Source organism: Oncorhynchus masou, unplaced genomic scaffold (genome assembly GCF_036934945.1).
Source record: "Oncorhynchus masou masou isolate Uvic2021 unplaced genomic scaffold, UVic_Omas_1.1 unplaced_scaffold_864, whole genome shotgun sequence".
NCBI lineage: Eukaryota > Metazoa > Chordata > Actinopteri > Salmoniformes > Salmonidae > Oncorhynchus > Oncorhynchus masou.
The window spans coordinates 200,955-223,568 of NW_027015101.1; the positions used below are offsets into that span (position 1 = coordinate 200,955).

Here is a 22,614-nt window from a genome sequence, read left to right on the forward strand (position 1 = left end):
CAGTCTCCGGGTCAGTCTCAGTCTCCGGGTCCGGGTCAGCCTCCGGGTCAGCCTCCGGGTCAGTCTCCGGGTCAGTCTCCGGGTCAGTCTCCGGGTCCTCCGGGTCAGTCTCAGCCTCCGGGTCAGTCTCCGGGTCAGTCTCCGGGTCAGTCTCAGCCTCCGGGTCAGCCTCCCCTGTCTGTCAGCCAGGCTTGGAGACCCTCTGTCCTCCATGTCTCTGGTCTCCTATGGGGCCCCTGGCCTGCTGCTCCTGGAGCCCTTGGGTGATGTAGGCCTCCAGCAGCAGCAGCAGAGTGGGTAACATGCTGTCCAGTAAGGCCAGGCCCTGCCACGAGCACCGCAGACCCCTACACACAAGACAAAAGGGCTTGTCAGTGTTTCCCGAACTCAGTCCCGGGGACCCCCAGGGGTGCACGTTTTGGCCCCTACCACCTCACAGCTGGTTCAAATAGACTCATACAGACACGGAGATACAACTACTGGGTCCCACTTTTTTAAAAAAAACACAAGTTATAAGGCTTAGAAGACCTGTCTGTTGAAGGTCTGGGTTACCTGTCACCCAGGATTACAAGACCTGTCTGTTACCTCATCCAGGATTAGAAGACCATCCAGGATTATAACACCTGTCTGTTAAGGTCTGTCATCCAGGATTATAAGGCCTGTCTGTTGAAGGTCTGGGTTACCTGCCATCCAGGATTAGAAGACCTGTCTGTTACCTGTCATCCAGGATTAGGAGGCCTGTCTGTTGAAGGTCTGGGTTACCTGTCATCCAGGATTAGGAGGCATGTCTGTTGAAGGTCTGGGTTACCTGTCATCCAGGATTAGGAGGCCTGTCTGTTGAAGGTCTGGGTTACCTGTCATCCAGGATTAGGAGGCCTGTCTGTTGAAGGTCTTGTACTTCAGAGGATGAGCTGAGAATCTGGTACAGATCTGCCCTGGGACTGAACAACTGCCAATGCTGCCACAGAAATAACATGAATCAGAGACAGATGTAGACAGGAAGTAAGGTGAATCAGAGACAAAGACAGATGTAGAAAGGAAGTAAGGTGAATCAGAGACAAAGACAGATGTAGACAGGAAGTACGGTGAATCAGAGACAGACAGATGTAGACAGGAAGTAAGGTGAATCAGAGACAAAGACAGATGTAGACAGGAAGTAAGGTGAATCAAAGACAGATGTAGACAGGAAGTAAGGTGAATCAGAGACAAAGACAGATGTAGAGAGAAAGTAAGGTGAATCAGAGACAAAGACAGATGTAGACAGGAAGTAAGGTGAATCAGAGACAGATGTAGACAGGAAGTAAGGTGAATCAGAACAATGGTGTGGAACATACAAATAATGAACACATCAGGTTAAACATTTTTTATCACTGATGGCCCCTATTGATGCAAACAATGAATCTAGAAACAGCTGAAACCTAATCTTGGAATAGCATATAGTGTGTATATATATATACACTGTATAGTATGTGGACAGACAATGTAAACATAATCTGACCAAATGATGTGAGACTTTTGGTTCTGGATTAGCCTAGATTACCTGGTGAGTGATGCCGTCAGTATTCTGGGTTAGCCTAGATTACCTGGTGAGTGATGCCGTCAGTATTCTGGGTTAGCCTAGATTACCTGGTGAGTGATGCCGTCAGTATTCTGGGTTAACCTAGATTACCCGGTGAGTGATGCCGTCAGTATTCTGGGTTAACCTAGATTACCTTGTGAGTGATGCCGTCAGTATTCTGCGTTAACCTAGATTACCTTGTGAGTGATGCCGTCAGTATTCTGGGTTAACCTAGATTACCTTGTGAGTGATGCCGTCAGTATTCTGGGTTAACCTAGATTACCTGGTGAGTGATGCCGTCAGTATTCTGGGTTAACCTAGATTACCTTGTGAGTGATGCCGTCAGTATTCTGCGTTAACCTAGATTACCTTGTGAGTGATGCCGTCAGTATTCTGGGTTAACCTAGATTACCTGGTGAGTGATGCCGTCAGTATTCTGCGTTAACCTAGATTACCTGGTGAGTGACGCCGTCAATCAAACGCAGTCCCATGACCAACACTTCCTCCAATCTGCAATCAGATGAATAAAGTTAACAGGTTGCTACAGTATATCTTCTGCCATGCTGCGAGACAGGAAGCCTTGTCCGAGGCAGAATGGCTCATAGGGCAGGATTTCCTGTTTCTGTAGCGTAGGATCCCATGCTATGAGTGAGTCTGGAGTATTATTGGATGTAGGTCATTAACGTGCAGCACCGAATGAACTCTGCAGGTGAACAGTCTAAAGAGCAGACAGTAGATCAGCTGACTCACAGTCAACCAGTCTGTCCATACCCTCTATTGGCTGATATGGGGAGTGCACTTACTGATTTTTTTTATAAAGCGTTATGAAATGTGATAGGTTTGTTATTCCCCTATCGACAGTGACGAGAACCTTATCGCGATGACGTGGCACGACACGATTTTCTGTTTGCCCAGACGGACCACTTAGAAGTCAAATCATGGTGAAAATAGTTATCTTACCCACTCAGAGATCATAGATTATTAACAAATTGACAGGAGTTTTATTCTGAAGTGGATTGTCCCTTTAATGAGCAGCACGGTGTGAACTCTGCAGGTCAACAGCCTGAAGCGGAAAGAAGTGGACTCACAGTCCCAGGTGGGTGAGGGGTATCCTGCGTCGGGTCCCGTGACTCCTCTGCTGCACCTCTCTCAACCAGACATCAGGCTCCAGAGTCTGGGTACGGGCCTCTCGACACACATCCCCCTCTCCATGGGGGACGAAGCGACCATGGGCACCTGGCAGACAGAAGAGTCCCACTTCAAATAAACAGCCACAGATAAAGGCTTTATAGAGCATTTATAAAGGTGTTATAGAGCATTCATAAAGGTGCTATAGAGCATTCATAAAGGTGCTATAGAGCATTCATTATGGTGCTATAGAGCATTCATACAGGTGCCATAGAGCATTCATAAAGGTGCATTCATAAAGAGCATTCATAAAGGTGCCATAGAGCATTCATAAAGGTGCCATAGAGCATTCATAAAGGTGCCATAGAGCATTCATAAAGGTGCCATAGAGCATTCATAAAGGTGCCATAGAGCATTCATAAAGGTGCCATAGAGCATTCATAAAGGTGCCATAGAGCATTCATAAAGGTGCCATAGAGCATTCATAAAGGTGCCATAGAGCATTCATAAAGGTGCCATAGAGCATTCATAAAGGTGCTATAGAGCATTCATAAAGGTGTTATAGGGCATTCATAAAGGTGCTAGGGCATTCATAAAGGTGCCATAGAGCATTCATAAAGGTGCTATAGAGCATTCATAAAGCACTATTGACTCACCTGGGCCCACTCCAAGGTACTGACTGGCCTTCCAGTAGCTCATATTGTGTTGGCTGATGGCACCCTTCAAAACAGACAGAAAATACACAAGGTATATTACAGATGTGTGTTGACTGTAGCAGGTAACATTCATATTCAATAGATATGACAACCAATAGAGCACAGAGAATAGCCTGGTGTTTCTACTGCAGGGTTTTCTACCAAATGTATTTCTACTGCAGGGTTTTCTACCAAATGTATTTCTACCAAATGTATTTCTACAGCAGGGTTTTCTACCAAATGTATTTCTACAGCAGGGTTTTCTACCAAATGTATTTCTACAGCAGGGTTTTCTACCAAATGTATTTCTACAGCAGGGTTTTCTACTCAATGTATTTCTACAGCAGGGTTTTCTACTCAATGTATTTCTACAGCAGGGTTTTCTACCAAATGTATTTCTACTAAATGTATTTCTACTGCAGGGGTTTCTACTAAATTAATTTCTACTATAGCACAGTGGTCGGACAGACACAAGGACACACACCCACACACAGAGAAAGAGAGTAGAACTTACATTTCTGGCAAAGTTGGACACCTCATACTGCAGATAGCCTCTCTTCTGAAGAATCCTCCTGGCAGAGTCATACATGACAGCTGTGATGTCATCACTGGGCACGCTCAGTTGGCCTTTCTGGACCTGTCTGAACAGCTGTGTGCCTGCAGTTGACGTGTTAACATTGGAGTCATTTAGCAGCAGAATCTCTTATCCAGAGTGACTTACAGTCAGGTCATATACTCATTTGGAGACCTATTACCTGTCAATCACTACAGATACTAATTCAACTACAGTAAGTAAAAACCACCACATATCACAGTCACTGCAAGTAAAACCTCCAGAATATCTGCTGTCTGCTGGGGTTGGTGTAGTGGTGGTGTTCCTGCTACGGTCTCTCCTGTAGTCCTCTCCTCCATCGCCCCATCTCATCTGTACCTGTCCCATCTTCTAAATACCCACGCACAAACACTATCAGTGTTAGGAAGAAAAGACATGCCTCTCTCCAGGGTCAGCTGGTACAGGGAGACGTGGTCGTCACACACCGACAGCAGCTCATCCAACTCCAACTCCCAGGATGCAACTGTCTGACCAGGGCGTCCGAACATGACGTCGACAGACACCCTCCCCGGGCAGAGCCTCCGAGCCTCCGCTACGGTCTGCAAAGCATGCTGGGAGTTGTGGTCTCTCCCTAGAACCTTCAGGTCGTCGTCCCGGAGAGACTGTTTGAAAAGAAGCAGACATATGAGACATGTTAGTGTCTCCTTCAGCTCCCCGACCAGCTCCCTGACCTGCTCCCCAACCAGCTCCCCGACCAGCTCCCTGACCTGCTCCCCGACCAGCTCCCTGACCAGCTCCCCGACCTGCTCCCCGACCTGCTCCCCGACCTGCTCCCCGACCAGCTCCCTGACCTGCTCCCCGACCAGCTCCCCAACCAGCTCCCTGACCTGCTCCCCGACCAGCTCCCCGACCAGCTCCCTGACCTGCTCCCCGACCAGCTCCCTGACCAGCTCCACATAGGAAAAGGACAATTGATTCTCAGAACAAAGCTAGTGATCAGTGACTGACTGGTCAGAACCAAGCTAGTGATCAGTGACTGCCTGGTCAGAACAAAGCTAGTGATCAGTGACTGCCTGGTCAGAACCAAGCTAGTGATCAGTGACTGCCTGGTCAGAACCAAGCTAGTGATCAGTGACTGACTGGTCAGAACAAAGCTAGTGATCAGTGACTGACTGGTCAGAACCAAGCTAGTGATCAGTGACTGACTGGTCAGAACCAAGCTAGTGATCAGTGACCGACTGTTCAGAACCAAGCTAGTGATCAGTGACTGCCTGGTCAGAACCAAGCTAGTGATCAGTGACTGCCTGGTCAGAACAAAGCTAGTGATCAGTGACTGCCTGGTCAGAACCAAGCTAGTGATCAGTGACTGCCTGGTCAGAACCAAGCTGTGATCAGTGACTGCCTGGTCAGAACCAAGCTAGTGATCAGTGACTGACTGGTCAGAACCAAGCTAGTGATCAGACTGACTGAGAACCAAGCTAGTGATCAGTGACCGCCTGGTCAGAACCAAGCTAGTGATCAGTGACTGACTGTTCAGAACCAAGCTAGTGATCAGTGACCGCCTGGTCAGAACCAAGCTAGTGATCAGTGACCGCCTGGTCAGAACCAAGCTCAGTGACCGCCTGTTCAGAACCAAGCTAGTGATCAGTGACTGCCTGTTCAGAACCAAGCTAGTGATCAGTGACTGCCTGTTCAGAACCAAGCTAGTGATCAGTGACTGCCTGTTCAGAACCTGGTCAGAACCAAGCTAGTGATCAGTGACCGCCTGGTCAGAACCAAGCTGTGATCAGTGACCGCCTGGTCAGAACCAAGCTAGTGATCAGTGACTGCCTGTTCAGAACCAAGCTAGTGATCAGTGACTGCCTGTTCAGAACCAAGCTAGTGATCAGTGACTGCCTGTTCAGAACCAAGTTGATCAGTGAACCAAACCAAGCTAGTGATCAGTGACTGCCTGTTCAGAACCAAGCCTAGTGATCAGTGACTGCCTGTTCAGAACCAAGCTAGTGATCAGTGACTGCCTGTTCAGAACCAAGCTAGTGATCAGTGAAGAACCAAGCTAGTGATCAGTGACTGCCTGTTCAGAACCAAGCTGTGATCAGTGACTGACTGGTCACCAAGCTAGTGATCAGTGACTGACCTGGTCAGAACCAAGCTAGTGATCAGTGACTGACTGGTCAGAACCAAGCTAGTGATCAGTGACTGCCTGGTCAGATCAGTGACTGACTGGTCAGAACCAAGCTAGTGATCAGTGACTGACTGGTCAGAACCAAGCTAGTGATCAGTGACTGACTGGTCAGAACCAAGCTAGTGATCAGTGACTGACTGGTCAGAACCAAGCTAGTGATCAGTGACTGACTGTGTTGCATCACACTCTTATCCTCCAGGGACTCCTCCTCTCCTTCCTCCCTTTCCACCAGTAATAATGTTTTCTGTTGTTTCAGTTTCCGTAGCAGAAAAGGTTTTATGGGAAAGGGTTGCTAGTCTCCACCTAACCGTTCCCATTACTCTTATAGCCTGGGGGGGGGGGGGGGTGTCCAGTAGTAGGACGTACTTCTACTGAGAACGCTCTCTGGAAATCTACTATGTGCAACTGACTGAACACCTGCCTTAATCTCACCTGCACCCCGATGGAAAAACGGTTGACGCCAGCATGGAGGAAGTCCTCCAACTTAGAGCTTCCTACGGGGGTGGGGTTGACCTCCAGAGTGACCTCCGCCTCCTCTGATAGTCCAGCATGCCTGGCAACTGTCTCTAGGACCGCAGCGATAGTGGAGGGGCGGGCAAGGCTGGGAGTCCCGCCTCCAAAAAACACAGAGGTGATCCTGAAGGAGAGAGAGAGAGAGAGAGAAAGAGAGAGAGAGAAAGAGAGAGGTAGGGATAGAGATGGATAGAGAGAGAGAGAAAGAGAGGTAGGGATAGAGATGGATAGAGAGAGACAGAGCGAGAGAGAGAGCGAGAGAGAGAGAGCGAGAGAGAAAGATACAGAGAGAGAGAGACAGAGAGAGGGAGAGAGAGAGAAAGAGTGAGAGAGAGAGAGAGGTAGGGATAGAGATGGATAGAGAGACAGAGCGAGACAGAGAGAGAGAGAGAGACAGACAGACAGAGACAGGGAGAGACAGAGAAAGAGTGAGAGAGAGACAGAGACAGAGAAAGAGAGAGACAGAGACAGAGAAAGAGTGAGAGAGAGACAGAGAAAGAGTGAGAGAGAGACAGAGAGAGAAAGAGTGAGAAAGAAAGAGACAGAGAGAGAGACAGAGAGAGAGAGAGAGAGAGTGAGAAAGAAAGAGACAGAGAGAGAGACAGAGACAGAGAGAGAGACAGAGAGAGAGAGAGAGAGAGAGAGAGAGAGAGAGAGAGAGAGAGAGAGAGAGAGACAGAGAGAGAGAGAGAGAGAGAGAGAGAGAGAGAGAGAGAGAGAGAAAGAGAGAGAGAGATACAGAAAGAGAGACAGAGAGAGAGACAGAGAGAGATACAGAGAGAGAGGAGAGAGAGAGAGAGAGAGAGATACAGAGAGAGAGACAGAGAGAGAGACAGAGAGAGAGACAGAGAGAGAGACAGAGAGAGAGACAGAGAGTGAGATAGAGAGTGAGACAGAGAGTGAGACATGGAGAGAGATACAGAAAGAGAGACAGAGAGAGATACAGAAAGAGAGACAGAGAGAGATACAGAAAGAGAGACAGAGAGAGATACAGAAAGAGAGACAGAGAGAGATACAGAGAGAGATACAGAGAGAGAGACAGAGAGAGAGACAGAGAGAGAGAGACAGAGACAGAGAGACAGAGAGTGAGACATGGAGAGAGACAGAGAGAGATACAGAGAAGAGAGACAGAGAGAGAGACAGAGAGAGAGACAGAGAGAGACAGAAGACATGAGAGACAGAGAGAGATACAGAGAGAGACACAGAGAGAGATACAGAGACAGTGAGACAGAGAGTGAGACATGGAGAGAGACAGAGAGAGATACAGAGAGAGATACAGAGAGAGAGACAGAGAGAGAGACAGAGAGAGAGACAGCGAGTGAGACATGGAGAGATACATGGAGAGATACAGAGAGAGAGACAGAGAGAGATACAGAAAGAGAGAGAGATACAGAGAGTGAGACAGAGAGTGAGACATGGAGAGAGACATTAAAAAAGAAAGAAGAAAAATGCTCAGACTATTGTGTCTGGAGTTGAACTCCAGGAGGTGGAGGAGCTGTCTGAAAATGTTCCCTCCATAGTCAGCCTCAGGCACTCTGGAAACAGTGCCCTGTTTAGGGAGTAGTGTGCCATTTCAGATGTTCCCATGGAGACACTAAAGCTGAAGGCGATGACCCACAGAGGAGTGTTGTGATTTAGACGGTAAACCTACCGGGACACCTGGCTGAGCTTTAGTAAGGTCTCCGTCTCCCGCTGGAGACACGCCAACATGACATCCTGGTTGTCAGAGCGAGGAATGTACTTGTTGAAGTTACAGTAGGAGCATCTCTTCAGACAGTAAGGTCACTGTGAACAGGAGAGGATCAGGGTTAGTGTCAGGGATGTACTTGTTGTTACAGTAGGAGCACCTCTTCAGACAGTAAGGCCACTGTGAACAGGAGAGGAGCAGGGTTAGTGTCAGGGATGTACTTGTTGTTACAGTAGGAGCATCTCTTCAGACAGTAAGGCCACTGTGAACAGGAGAGGATCAGGGTTAGTGTCAGGGATGTACTTGTTGTTACAGTAGGAGCACCTCTTCAGACAGTAAGGCCACTGTGAACAGGAGAGGATCAGGGTTAGTGTCAGGGATGTACTTGTTGTTACAGTAGGAGCATCTCTTCAGACAGTAAGGCCACTGTGAACAGGAGAGGATCAGGGTTAGTGTCAGGGATGTACTTGTTGTTACAGTAGGAGCATCTCTTCAGACAGTAAGGCCACTGTGAACAGGAGAGGATCAGGGTTAGTGTCAGGGATGTACTTGTTGTTACAGTAGGAGCATCTCTTCAGACAGTAAGGCCACTGTGAACAGGAGAGGATCAGGGTTAGTGTCAGGGATGTACTTGTTGAAGTTACAGTAGGAGCATCTCTTCAGACAGTAAGGCCACTGTGAACAGGAGAGGATCAGGGTTAGTGTCAGGGATGTACTTGTTGTTACAGTAGGAGCATCTCTTCAGACAGTAAGGCCACTGTGAACAGGAGAGGATCAGGGTTAGTGTCAGGGATGTACTTGTTGTTACAGTAGGAGCATCTCTTCAGACAGTAAGGCCACTGTGAACAGGAGAGGATCAGGGTTAGTGTCAGGGATGTACTTGTTGAAGTTACAGTAGGAGCATCTCTTCAGACAGTAAGGGACCATCACAGTAAGGTCACTGTGAACAGGAGAGGATCAGGGTTAGTGTCAGGGATGTACTTGTTGTTACAGTAGGAGCATCTCTTCAGACAGTAAGGCCACTGTGAACAGGAGAGGATCAGGGTTAGTGTCAGGGATGTACTTGTTGTTACAGTAGGAGCATCTCTTCAGACAGTAAGGCCACTGTGAACAGGAGAGGATCAGGGTTAGTGTCAGGGATGTACTTGTAAGGCCACTGTGAACAGGAGAGGATTTAGTGTCAGGGATAGGAGCACACTCTTCAGACAGTAAGGCCACTGTGAACAGGAGAGGATCAGGGTTAGTGTCAGTGTGTACTTGTTGTTACAGTAGGATGACAGTAAGGCCACTGTGAACAGGAGAGGATCAGGGTTAGTGTCAGGGATGTACTTGTTGACAGTAGGAGCATCTCTTCAGACAGTAAGGCCACTGTGAACAGGAGAGGATCAGGGTTAGTGTCAGGGATGTAGGCCAACATCTCTTCAGACAGTAAGGCCACTGAACAGGATCAGGGTTAGTGTCAGGGATGTACTTGTTGTTACAGTAGGAGCACCTCTTCAGACAGTAAGGCCACTGTGAACAGGAGAGGATCAGGAGTGTCAGGGTTACTTGTGTTACAGGGATGTACTAAGGCCACTGTTGGGTTAGTGTCAGGGATGTACTTGTTGTTCCAGTAGGAGCATCTCTTCAGACAGTAAGGCCACTGTGAACAGGAGAGGATCAGGGTTAGTGTCAGGGATGTACTTGTTGTTACAGACAGACAGTAAGGCCACTGTGAACAGGAGAGGATCAGGGTTAGTGTCAGGGATGTACTTGTTGTTACAGTAGGAGCATCTCTTCAGACAGTAAGGCCACTGTGAACAGGAGAGGATCAGGGTTAGTGTCAGGGATGTACTTGTTCCAGTTGACAGAGAGGCTGGTGGGAGGAGCTATAGGAGGCTGGTGGGAGGGGCTATAGGAGGCTGGTGGGAGGAGCTATAGGAGGACAGGCTCGTTGTAATGGCTGGAGACTCAATGGAACTGATTCAAATGTGTTTGGCACCATTCCATTAGTTTTACATTGAACCTTTATTTAACTGGGCAAGTCAGTTAACAAACAAATTCGTATTTACAACGACGGCCTCCACCGGCCAAACCCAGACGAAGCTGGGCCAATTGTGCACCGCCCTATGGGACTCCCAATCACGGCCGGTTGTGATTCAGCCTGGAATCCATTACAGCCATAATTATGAGCCCATCCTCTATAGCACCTCCCACCAGCCTCCTCTGCAGTAGGCGCATCCCCTCAGACAGTATGGCCACTGTGTGTGTGACTGATTGACAAAGTGTTAGTTGAAATCGGATCTCATTCATTGCCTTTTGCGAGAAGGACGGATAGCAGAAATCGGGAGGCAGAATGGAAGAAAGAGATAAACTGATTGAATATAACGTTAGTGGTCTACTAATACTCACGTGAACATAGAGTGAAGCCTCCGTTGAGAACGGTGGAGAGGAGAAACCGGTTAACGTGGAAACTGCACCACCCACTTCACTGCTGAAACACCGACCCACGCAGACCGCAGGACCGCGGACAGCTGTTAAACATGTTCCCAGCATCCTTTCACTCAATATGTGAGCGAATGTCAGACGATCATTTCAAGTTGTTGCACTACTGTACAGTAACGTTACCTCGTGAGTTGGTTGCCTTTGAACTGTAGCACCAACCACGTGCAAGTCTGGTTATTTTGGTAACAATGTAACACCATGTCGATGTAGCTATCCGTGATTTACCGCGGGCATAATCATGACATGACACAATGTAGCTAAACCGTTACTGTCCATAGACCGTGCAATAGCATGCGATCAACTTCATACCGCAGCACACATCTAGAAACAGGAAGACAACAAACCGATTTCCGTTGTGTAATACCTGCTACAACCAGACGGTGGTGCTGTTTCGTTTGATTTAAATGTGTCACCTTGCTGTACAGGCAGAATGATTGGTCAGGCTGATGGGCCAGACCATGAATTCTTCCCAGGGCCAGGAGTTGTTCCTGGTAAACTAAAGTGGTCGGGAAAAAAACTGTTATCATATATTTTGGGCTCCAAAACAGTCAGGCCATGAAGTGTAACTTTATATAGAGACATGACCACTGAGCACCACATACAGCAGACTAATCTCATCTATAACCACACTGTGGATCGGGAGGTATCAGATGTCTCCAGGCTTGAAGTGTAAGAGAAATAGAGCCGTAGCAGGAGCTGGACTATCTAGACCAGGGGTGTCGAACTCAATCCATGGAGGACCGAGTGTCTGCAGGCTTTTGTTTCTTCCTTTCAATTAAGACCTAGACAACCAGGGGAGGGGAGTTCCTTACTAATTAGTGACCTTAATTCATCAATCAAGTACAAAGATGAACCATAAACCCGTAGACACTCGGCCCTCCATGGAATGAGTTTGACGCGTGTGATCTAGACGATGTGGACGTGTTCACACGGACCAAACATCATGTTGGGAATCTAAGACGACAAGAGCTACACGCCATTTTATTGTGTATGTTATTTCACCTTTATTTAACCAGGTAGGCCAGTTGAGAACAAGTTCTCATTTACAACTGTGGCCAAGATAAAGTAAAGCAGTGCAACAAAAACAACAGAGTTACACATGGAATAAACAAACGTACAGTCAATAACACAATAGAAAAGTCTATATACAGTGTGTACAAATGAAGTAAGATCAGGGAGGTAAGGCAATAAATAGGCCGTAGTGATGAAATAATTACAATATAGCAATTAAACACTGGAGTGATAGATGTGCAGATGATGATGTGCAAGTAGAGATACTGGGGTGCAAAGGAGCAAAAATAAATAAATAAATAACAATATGGGGATGAGGTAGTTGGATGGGCTATTTACAGATGGGCTATTTACAGATGGGCTATGTACAGGTGCAATGATCTGTAAGCTGCTCTGACAGCTGATGCTTAAAGTTAGTGAGGAAGATATGAGTCTCCAGCTTCAGTGATTTTTGCAATTTGATAAAGTCATTGGCAGCAGAGAACTGGAAGGAAAGGCGGCCAAAGGAGAAATTGGCTTTGGCGGTGACCAGTGAAATATACCTGCTGGAGCACGTGCTACGTGTGGGTGTTGCTATGGAGACCAGTGAGCTGAGATAAGGCGGAGCTTTACCTAGCAAAGACTAGATGACCTGGAGCCAGTGGGTTTGGCGACGAATATGTAGCGAGGACCAGCCAACGAGAGCATACAGGTCGCAATGGTGGGTAGTAATATGGGGCTTTGGTGATAAAACGGATGGCACTGTGATAGACTGCATCCAATTTGCTGAGTAGGGTATTGGAGGCTATTTTGTAAATGACATCGCCGAAGTCGAGGATCGGTAGGATAGTCAGTTTTACGAGGTTATGTTTGGCAGCATGAGTGAAGGAGGCTTTGTTGCGAAATAGGAAGCCAATTCTAGATTTAATTTTGTAGTCTAATGGAAATGAAAACATCTATTTCTATGGAAACAACTATTTGTATGGAAACATTTAACATAACATTTAACATTTAAGTCAAACATCTTATCCAGAGCGACTTACAAATTGAATTCACACATCCAGTGGAACAGCCACTTTACAATAGTGCATCTAAATCATTTAAGGGGGGAGAAGGATTGCTTTATCCTATCCTAGGTATTCCTTGAAGAGGTGGGGTTTCAGGTGTCTCCGGAAGGTGGAATTGACATCTATTTGTTCCACCATTGGGGGGCCAAGCAGCGAACAGTTTTGACTGGGCTGAGCGGGACTGTCTTCCTCAGTGGTAAACAAATGGATGAACATGGCCTTGTTTGGGTGTAGTTCTGGAATTCCCCCTCACAGCTCCGTACTGGTTTGTAGCGGATGCACACTGAAGCCAGTGGAGAGAGCGGAGGAGCGGGGTGACAAGAACTTGGGAAGGTTGAGATGCGGTCTGGATGAGTTGTATTTAATGGCACAGGCAGGGAGCCCAGCCAACAGCGAGTTGCAGTAATCCAGACGGGAGATGACAAGTGCCTGGATTAGGACCTGCGCCGCTTCCTGTGTGAGGCAGGGTCGTACTCTGATGTTGTACAGAATGAACCTATCAGGAGAGGCCACCGCCTATGTTAGTTGAGAACGACAGGGTGTTGTCCAGGATCACGCCAGGTTCTTAGCGCTCTGGGAGGAGACACAATGGAGTTGTCAACCGTGATGGCGAGATCATGGACCTAGTCAACCCCGGGAGAAGACAGACCTATCAACAGAGACAGGCCTTCAGCTTGAGACAGGCATCCACACTGATATGTCTGCCAGACATGCAGAGATGGCCTGGTCATCAGAAGGGGGAAAGAGAAGAGGCCTATCAATGATAGGAGAGACCATGTGAGATGACAGAGCCAAGTGACTTGGTGTATAGCGAGAATAGGAGAGGGCCTAGAACAGAGCCCTGGGGGACACCAGTGGTGAGAGCGCGTGGCGAGGAGACAGATTCTCGCCTATCGACCTGTCAGGTAGAGAATCAAACGTGCCTGCCCATCAGAGGGTGGAGAGAGGATCATGGTTCACAGTGTCAAGGCAGCCGATAGGTCTAGAAGGATGAGAGCAGAGGAGAGAGAGTTAGCTTTAGCAGTGGAAACATCTATTTGTATGGAAACAAATGGAAACATCAAGTTCTAATTCCACATACTTTTAGAACACACTGAAGGCAGCCGTCAACATTGTTGAGATAGGTCTGTCTATCAACAGAGACAGGCCTATCAACAGAGACAGGCCTATCAACAGAGACAGGCCTATCAACAGAGACAGGCCTATCATTTATGTCTTCTCACAGATCAAACATAGTTCTGCACACAAATGACACCCTAGTGTCATCAACAGAGACAGGCCTATCAACAGAGACAGGCCTATCAACAGAGACAGGCCTATCATTTATGACCCTGTTCTTCTCACTGATCAAACATAGTTCTGCGTCACAAATGACACCCTAGTCCCAATCAAGTGTACTACTTTCGACCAGGACCCATTGGCTAACATTTAGGACAATGGACCCTGGTCAAAAGTAGTCCACTATATAGGGAACAGGGTAGAATGTATGTCTCGTCCATAGGCTACGGCTACAGTAGATAATGAGTTATTGATCTGTCTCTGATGTAGAACGGTCTGCTCTTCTATTAGTCTGGATAACCTGGCTAAATGACTAGCACTCACGTCGGTGGCCATGAAGTGCTTTGAAAGGCAGGTCATGGCTCACATCAACAGCATCATGCCGGAAACCCTAGCCCCACTCCAATTTGCATACCCTTCCAACAGATCCACAGATGACGCAATCTCAATCGCTCTCCACACGGCCCTTTCCCACCTGGACAAAGGAACACCTATGTGAAAATGCTGTTCATTCACTACAGGTTAGTGTTCAACACAATAGTGCCTCAAAGCTCATCACGGGCTGCCCCCAGGCGGTGAAGATAGGCAACAACACATCTGCCATGCTGATCCTCAACACGGGGGTCCCTAAGGGGTGGGTGCTCAGTCCCCTCCTGTACTCCCTGTTCACCCACAACTTGCGTGGCCAAGCACGACTCCAACACCATCATTAAGTTTGCTGACGACACAAAAGCCTGATCACCGACAGCAATGAAACAGCCTGTAGGAAAGGAGGTCAGAGCCTTGGCAGTCTGGTGCCATGACAACAACCTCTCCTAAACGTCAGCAAGACAAAGGAGATGATCGTGGACTACAGGAAAAGGAGGGCCAAACACACCCTATTCACATCGACTGGTCTCTAGTGGAGCGGGTCGAGAGTTTCAAGTTCCTTGGTGTCCACATCACCAAAAAACTATCATGGTCCAAACACACCAAGAAAGTTGTGAAGAGGGCACAACAACGCCTTTTCCATCTCGGGAGACGAAAAAGATTTGGCATGGGTCCCCAGATCTTCAAAACGTTCTACAGCTGCACCATCGAGAGTATCTTGACCAGTTGCATCACGGCCTGCTATGGCAACTGTTTGGCATCTGACCGTAAGGCACTACAGAGGGTTGTGCGTACGGCCCTGTACGTCACTGGGGCTGAGCGTCCTGCCATCCAGGACCTATAAACCAGGTGGTGTCAGAGGAAGGCCAAAACCATTCCAGTCACCCAAGTCATAGACGGTTCTCTCTGCGACCACATGGCAAGTGGTACCGAAGCACCAAGTCTGGGTCCACAAGGCTCCTTAACAGCTTCTACCCCCAAGCCATAAGACTGCTGAACAGCTTCTACCCCAAGCCATAAGACTGCTGAACAGCTTCTACCCCCAAGCCATAAGACTGCTGAACAGCTTCTACCCCCAAGCCATAAGACTGCTGAACAGCTTCTACCCCCAAGCCATAAGACTGCTGAACAGCTTCTACCCCCAAGCCATAAGACTGCTGAACAGCTTCTACCCCAAGCCATTAGACTGCTGAACAGCTTCTACCCCAAGCCATTAGACTGCTGAACAGCTTCTACCCCAAGCCATTAGACTGCTGAACAGCTTCTACCCCCAAGCCATAAGACTGCTGAACAGCTTCTACCCCCAAGCCATAAGACTGCTGAACAGCTTCTACCCCCAAGCCATTAGACTGCTGAACAGCTTCTACCCCCAAGCCATTAGACTGCTGAACAGCTTCTACCCCCAAGCCATAAGACTGCTGAACAGCTTCTACCCCCAAGCCATAAGACTGCTGAACAGCTTCTACCCCCAAGCCATTAGACTGCTGAACAGCTTCTACCCCCAAGCCATTAGACTGCTGAACAGCTTCTACCCCCAAGCCATTAGACTGCTGAACAGCTTCTACCTGCCATTGACAGACCCCTCCCCCTTTGTTTTTACACTGCTGCTATTTGCTGTTTATTATCTATGCATAGTCACTTTACCCCAAGCAATAAGACTGAACAGCTTCTACCCCCAAGCCATTAGACTGCTGAACAGCTTTTACCCCCAAGCCATTAGACTACTGAACAGCTTCTACCGCCAAGCCATTAGACTGCTGAACAGCTTCTACCCCCAAGCCATTAGACTGCTGAACAGCTTCTACCCCCAAGCCATTAGACTGCTGAACAGCTTCTATCCCCAAGCCATAAGACTGCTGAACAGCTTCTACCCCCAAACCATTAGACTGCTGAACAGCTTCTACCCCCAAGCCATTAGACTGCTGAACAGCTTCTAGCCCCAAGCCATCAGACTGATGAACAGCTTCTACCCCCAAGCCATCAGACTGCTGAACAGCTAATCAAATGGCTACCTGGACTATTTGCATTGACAGACCCCTCCCCCCAGGGAGGCCAGTTTTTACACTGCTGCTATTTGCTGTTTATTATCTATGCATAGTCACTTTACCCTGACCTACATGTACAAACTACCTCGACGAACCTCTACCCCACACATTGACTCAGTTTTATTTTATTTCACCTTTATTTAACCAGGTAGGCTAGTTGAGAACACCTTTATTTAACCAGGGAGGCCAGTTGAGAACACCTTTATTTAACCAGGTAGGCTAGTTGAGAACACCTTTATTTAACCAGGGAGGCCAGTTGAGAACACCTTTATTTAACCAGGGAGGCCAGTTGAGAACACCTTTATTTAACCAGGGAGGCCAGTTGAGAACACCTTTATTTAACCAGGTAGGCCAGTTGAGAACACCTTTATTTAACCAGGTAGGCCAGTTGAGAACACCTTTATTTAACCAGGGAGGCCAGTTGAGAACACCTTTATTTAACCAGGTAGGCTAGTTGAGAACACCTTTATTTAACCAGGTAGGCTAGTTGAGAACACCTTTATTTAACCAGGGAGGCCAGTTGAGAACACCTTTATTTAACCAGGTAGAGGCCAGTTGAGAACACCTTTATTTAACCAGGTAGGCCAGTTGAGAACACCTTTATTTAACCAGGTAGGCTAGTTGAGAACACCTTTATTTAACCAGGTAGGCCAGTTGAGAACAAGTTCTCATTTACAACTGCGACCTGGCCATGATAAAGCATAGCAGTGTGAACAGACAACAACACAGAGTTACAAATGGAGTAAACAATTAACAAGTCAATAACACAGTAGAAAAAAAAGAAAGAGTCTATATACATTGTGTGCAAAAGGCATGAGGTAGGCGAATAATTACAATTTAGCAAGATTAACACTGGAGTGATAAATGATCAGATGGTCATGTGCAAGTAGAGATACTGGTGTGCAAAAGAGCAGAAAAAAAAGTAAATAAATAAAAACAGTATGGGGATGAGGTAGGTGAAATGGCTATTTAACAATGGACTATGTACAGTACCGGTACCCCCTGTATATAGCCTCATTATTGTTATTTTATTGTGTTTGTTTAAATATATATATATATATATATATATATTTTTTTTACTTTAGTTTATTTAGTAAATATATTTAAGCATTTCCTTTTGATTTAATTTGATACTGGTACAGTTCAACTGAATGACCTATAGAGGAGTTTAATGATCTAAGCTGCTATACTGTTTAACTGAATGACATATAGAGGAGTTTAATGATCTAAGCTGCTTTACTGTTTAACTGAATGACCTCTAGAGGAGTTTAATGATATAAGCTGCTTTACTGTTTAACTGAATGACATATAGAGGAGTTTAATGATCTAAGCTGCTTTACTGTTTAACTGAATGACCTCTAGAGGAGTTTAATGATCTAAGCTGCTTTACTGTTTAACTGAATGACCTCTAGAGGAGTTTAATGATCTAAGCTGCTTTACTGTATAAAGATGTTATGTACAGTAGGTCACTCTTTAAACAAGCAACAAGCTGTACAGGCTTCATAGAGCATTCGGGGCGACAGTGTAGCCTAGTGGTTAGAGCATGGGACTAATAATCAAAAGGTTGCAAGTTCAAAACCCCGAGCTGACAAAGTACAAAAATCTGTCGTTCTGCCCCTGAACAGGCAGTTAACCCACTGTTCCTAGGTAGGCCGTCGTTGAAAATAAGAAGTTGTTCTTAACTGACTTGCCTAGTAAAATAAAGGTAAAATTAAAAAAATAAAGTTCATAAAGCATTCATAAAGGCTTCATAGAGCATTCATAAAGGCCTCAGAGCATTCATAAAGCCACTCTGTATCTGCAATGCTTGCTTTTTGGGGGTTTAAGCTGGGTATCTGTAAAGGACTGTGTGACAACTGCTGATGGAAAAAGTGCTTTAAAAAATACATTTGATTCATTGATTGAGCACTACATAGATTACATAGAAGCAAATTCATACTACGTAAAGGGTGATAATATCCTACTACTACATAAAGAGTAATAGAATCATACTACTACTACTACGTAATTGGTGATACAATTATACTACTACTACGTAAAGAGTAATAGAATTATACTACTACATAAAGAGTGATACAATTATACTACTACTACGTAATTGGTGATACAATTATACTACTACTACGTAAATGGTGATACAATTATACCACTACTACGTAATTGGTGATACAATTATACTACTACATAAGAGTGATAAAATGTACTATTACTACATAGAGTGATACAATTATACTACTGCTACGTAAAGAGTAATAGAATCATACTACTACTACATAAAGAGTAATACAATTATACTACTACTACATAAGAGTAATACAATTATACTACAACTACATAAGAGTGATACAATTATACTACTACTACATAAAAAGTGATACAAATTTACTACTACTATGTAAATGTTCATACAATTATACTACTACTACATAAGAGTGATAAAAGCTTAAATCAGGTGTGCCGAATTAATGTTGGGTGAAAGTAGGCCAATTACATATAACATTGCATGAGCCAGACATAATCAGGCCATCATTCTCTCTCACGCTACCATCGTTTTAGCCATCGATATCGGATATGCCAACATGTGTCACAGGTGGATTCAGTCATGCAAACCAAACGCTCTCCTGACATAACATCGATCTCTGAGTGAACCACACTCTGGCTCCATGGAGGATGCTCCACAGAAACACTACTTACTGTAGACTCAGTGGCTTTGGATATGACAAACGGTGGATTCAGTCATGCAAACCAAACGTGGATTCAGTCATGCAAATGCCAAAAACGCTCAGTGGCCTGACATAACATCAAACCAAACACTCTCCTGACATAACATTGATCTCTGAGTGAACCACACTCTGGCTCCATGGAGGATGAAGAAACACTACTTACTGTAGACTCCATGGATATGACAACAAACGGTGGATTCAGTCATGCAAACCAAACGCTCTCCTGACATAACATCGATCTCTGAGTGAACCACACTCTGGCTCCATGGAGGATGCTCCACAGAAACACTACTTACTGTAGACTCAGTGGCCTTGGATATGACAACAAACGGTGGATTCAGTCATGCAAACCAAACGCTCTCCTGACATAACATTGATCTCTGAGTGAACCACACTCTGGCTCCATGGAGGATGCTCCACAGAAACACTACTTACTGTAGACTCAGTGGCCTTGGATATGACAACAAACGGTGGATTCAGTCATGCAAACCAAAAACGCTCTCCTGACATAACATCCTGATCTCTGAGTGAACCACACTCTGGCTCCATGGAGGATGCTCCACAGAAACACTACTTACTGTAGACTCAGTGGCTTTATGACAACAAACGGTGGATTCAGTCATGACAACACATAACATTGATCTCTGTGGATTGCAGTCATGTAGACAATATGACAACAAACATTCAGTCATGCAAACCAAACGCTCTCCTGACATAACATTGATCTCTGAGTGAACCACACTCTGGCTCCATGGAGGATGCTCCACAGAAACACTGCTCCTCAGTGGCATATGAAACAAACTGGATTCAGTCATAAACTGACATAACATTGACTCAGTGGGCTCCATGGAGGATGGATATGACTCAGTGGCTTTGGATATGACAAACGGTGGATTCAGTCATGCAAACCAAACGCTCTCCTGATATAACATTGATACTCTGGCTCCATGGAGGATGCTCCACAGAAACATTGATCTCTGAGTGAACCACACTCTGGCTCCATGGAGGATGCTCCACAGAAACACTACTTACTGTAGACTCAGTGGCTTTGGATATGACAACAAACGGTGGATTCAGTCATGCAAACCAAACGCTCTCCTGACATAACATTGATCTCTGAGTGAACCACACTCTGGCTCCATGGAGGATGCTCCACAGAAACACTACTTACTGTAGACTCAGTGGCTTTGGATATGACAACAAACGGTGGATTCAGTCATGCAAACCAAACGCTCTCCTGACATAACATTGATCTCTGAGTGAACCACACTCTGGCTCCATGGAGGATGCTCCACAGAAACACTACTTACTGTAGACTCAGTGGCCTTGGATATGACAACAAACGGTGGATTCAGTCATGCAAACCAAACGCTCTCCTGACATAACATTGATCTCTGAGTGAACCACACTCTGGCTCCATGGAGGATGCTCCACAGAAACACTACTTACTGTAGACTCAGTGGCCTTGGATATGACAACAAACGGTGGATTCAGTCATGCAAACCAAACGCTCTCCTGACATAACATTGATCTCTGAGTGAACCACACTCTGGCTCCATGGAGGATGCTCCACAGAAACACTACATACTGTAGACTCAGTGGCTTTGGATATGACAACAAACGGTGGATTCAGTCATGCAAACCAAACGCTCTCCTGACATAACATTGATCTCTGAGTGAACCACACTCTGGCTCCATGGAGGATGCTCCACAGAAACACTACATACTGTAGACTCAGTGGCTTTGGATATGACAACAAACGGTGGATTCAGTCATGCAAACCAAACGCTCTCCTGACATAACATTGATCTCTGAGTGAACCACACTCTGGCTCCATGGAGGATGCTCCACAGAAACACTACTTACTGTAGACTCAGTGGCTTTGGATATGACAAACGGTGGATTCAGTCATGCAAACCAAACGCTCTCCTGACATAACATCGATCTCTGAGTGAACCACACTCTGGCTCCATGGAGGATGCTCCACAGAAACACTACATACTGTAGACTCAGTGGCTTTGGATATGACAAACAATGGAGGATGCTCCACAGAAACACTACTTACTGTGGATTCAGTCATCATGCAAACCAAACGCTCTCCTGACATAACATTGATCTCTGAGTGAACCACACTCTGGCTCCATGGAGGATGCTCCACAGAAACACTACTTACTGTAGACTCAGTGGCCTTGGATATGACAACAAACGGTGGATTCAGTCATGCAAACCAATCAAGCTGGCTTTGATCTCTGACCACACTCTGGCTCCATGGAGTCCAAAGGACAGATTTGTAGACTCAGTGTCTAATGTCCATTGTCATGCAAACCAATCAAGCTGGCGTTTCTTGGCCCAAGCAAGTCTCTTCTTCTTATCGGTGTCCTTTAGTAGTGGTTTCTTTGCAGCAATTCGACCATGAAGGCCTGATTCACACAGTCTCCCCTGAACATTTGATGTTGAGATGTGTCTGTTACTTGAACTCTATGAGGCATTTATTTGGGCTGCAGTCTGAGGCTGGTAACTCTAATGAACGTATCCTCTGCAGCAGAGGTAACTCTGGGTCTTCCTTTCCTGTGACGGTCCTCATCAGAGCCAGTTTCATCATAGCACTTGATGGTTTTTGCAACTGCACTTAACGAAACTCGAAATGTTCTTGAAATGTTACGGATTGACTGACCTTCATGCCTTAAAGTAATGATGGACTGTCATTTCTCTTTGCTTCTTTGAGCTGTTCTTGCCATAATATGGACTTAGTCTGTTACTAAATAGGGCGATCTTCTGTATACCACAGAAGGGGATGGCAGCGTAGCCTAGTGGTTAGAGTGTAGGGGGGGCAGGTAGCCTAGTGGTTAGAGTGTAGGGGCGGCAGGTAGTCTAGTGGTTAGAGTGTAGGGGTGGCAGGTAGCCTAGTGGTTAGAGTGTAGGGGGGGCAGGTAGTCTAGTGGTTAGAGTGTAGGGGCGGCAGGTAGCCTAGTGGTTAGAGTGTAGGGGGGGCAGGTAGTCTAGTGGTTAGAGTGTAGGGGCGGCAGGTAGCCTAGTGGTTAGAGTGGTGGGGGGGCAGGTAGTCTAGTGGTTAGAGTGTAGGGGCGGCAGGTAGTCTAGTGGTTAGAGTGGTGGGGGGGCAGGTAGTCTAGTGGTTAGAGTGTAGGGGCGGCAGGTAGTCTAGTGGTTAGAGTGTATGGGCGGCAGGTAGCCTAGTGGTTAGAGTGTAGGGGCGGCAGGTAGCCTAGTGGTTAGAGTGTAGGGGCGGCAGGTAAACTAGTGGTTAGAGTGTAGGGGCGGCAGGTAAACTATTGGTTAGAGTGTAGGGGCGGCAGGTAGCCTAGTGGTTAGAGTGTAGGG

General features: G+C 46.5%; 1 protein-coding gene across 1 annotated transcript; it reads right to left on the reverse strand.

The window, feature by feature from the left end:
• Positions 1 to 105: 105 nt before the first annotated feature.
• On the reverse strand, positions 106 to 11,100 carry rsad1 (radical S-adenosyl methionine domain containing 1). Its single transcript, XM_064963877.1, has 10 exons — positions 10,711 to 11,100; positions 8,284 to 8,417; positions 6,552 to 6,756; positions 4,374 to 4,596; positions 3,896 to 4,038; positions 3,343 to 3,406; positions 2,647 to 2,794; positions 2,014 to 2,068; positions 855 to 958; positions 106 to 347 (listed from the first exon to the last, which is right to left on the reverse strand). The coding sequence occupies exons 2-10, from the start codon at positions 8,340 to 8,342 to the stop codon at positions 182 to 184; spliced, it is 1,167 nt and encodes a 388-aa protein (XP_064819949.1). The 5' UTR covers positions 8,343 to 8,417; positions 10,711 to 11,100; the 3' UTR covers positions 106 to 181.
• Between the last annotated feature and the right edge of the window lie 11,514 nt (positions 11,101 to 22,614).

Bases quoted from the DNA above. Each gene is read 5' to 3' on its own strand.
- rsad1 (XM_064963877.1), bottom strand. From the start codon at position 8,342: ATGTTGGCGTGTCTCCAGCGGGAGACGGAGACCTTACTAAAGCTCAGC. The intron at 6,757-8,283 runs GTAGGTTTACCG...TCTCTCCTTCAG, and splicing joins AAGCTCAGCCAGGTGTCCCG to GATCACCTCTGTGTTTTTTG. The intron at 2,069-2,646 runs GTGAGTCCACTT...ATCTGATTGCAG, and splicing joins CCCCTCACCCACCTGGGACT to ATTGGAGGAAGTGTTGGTCA.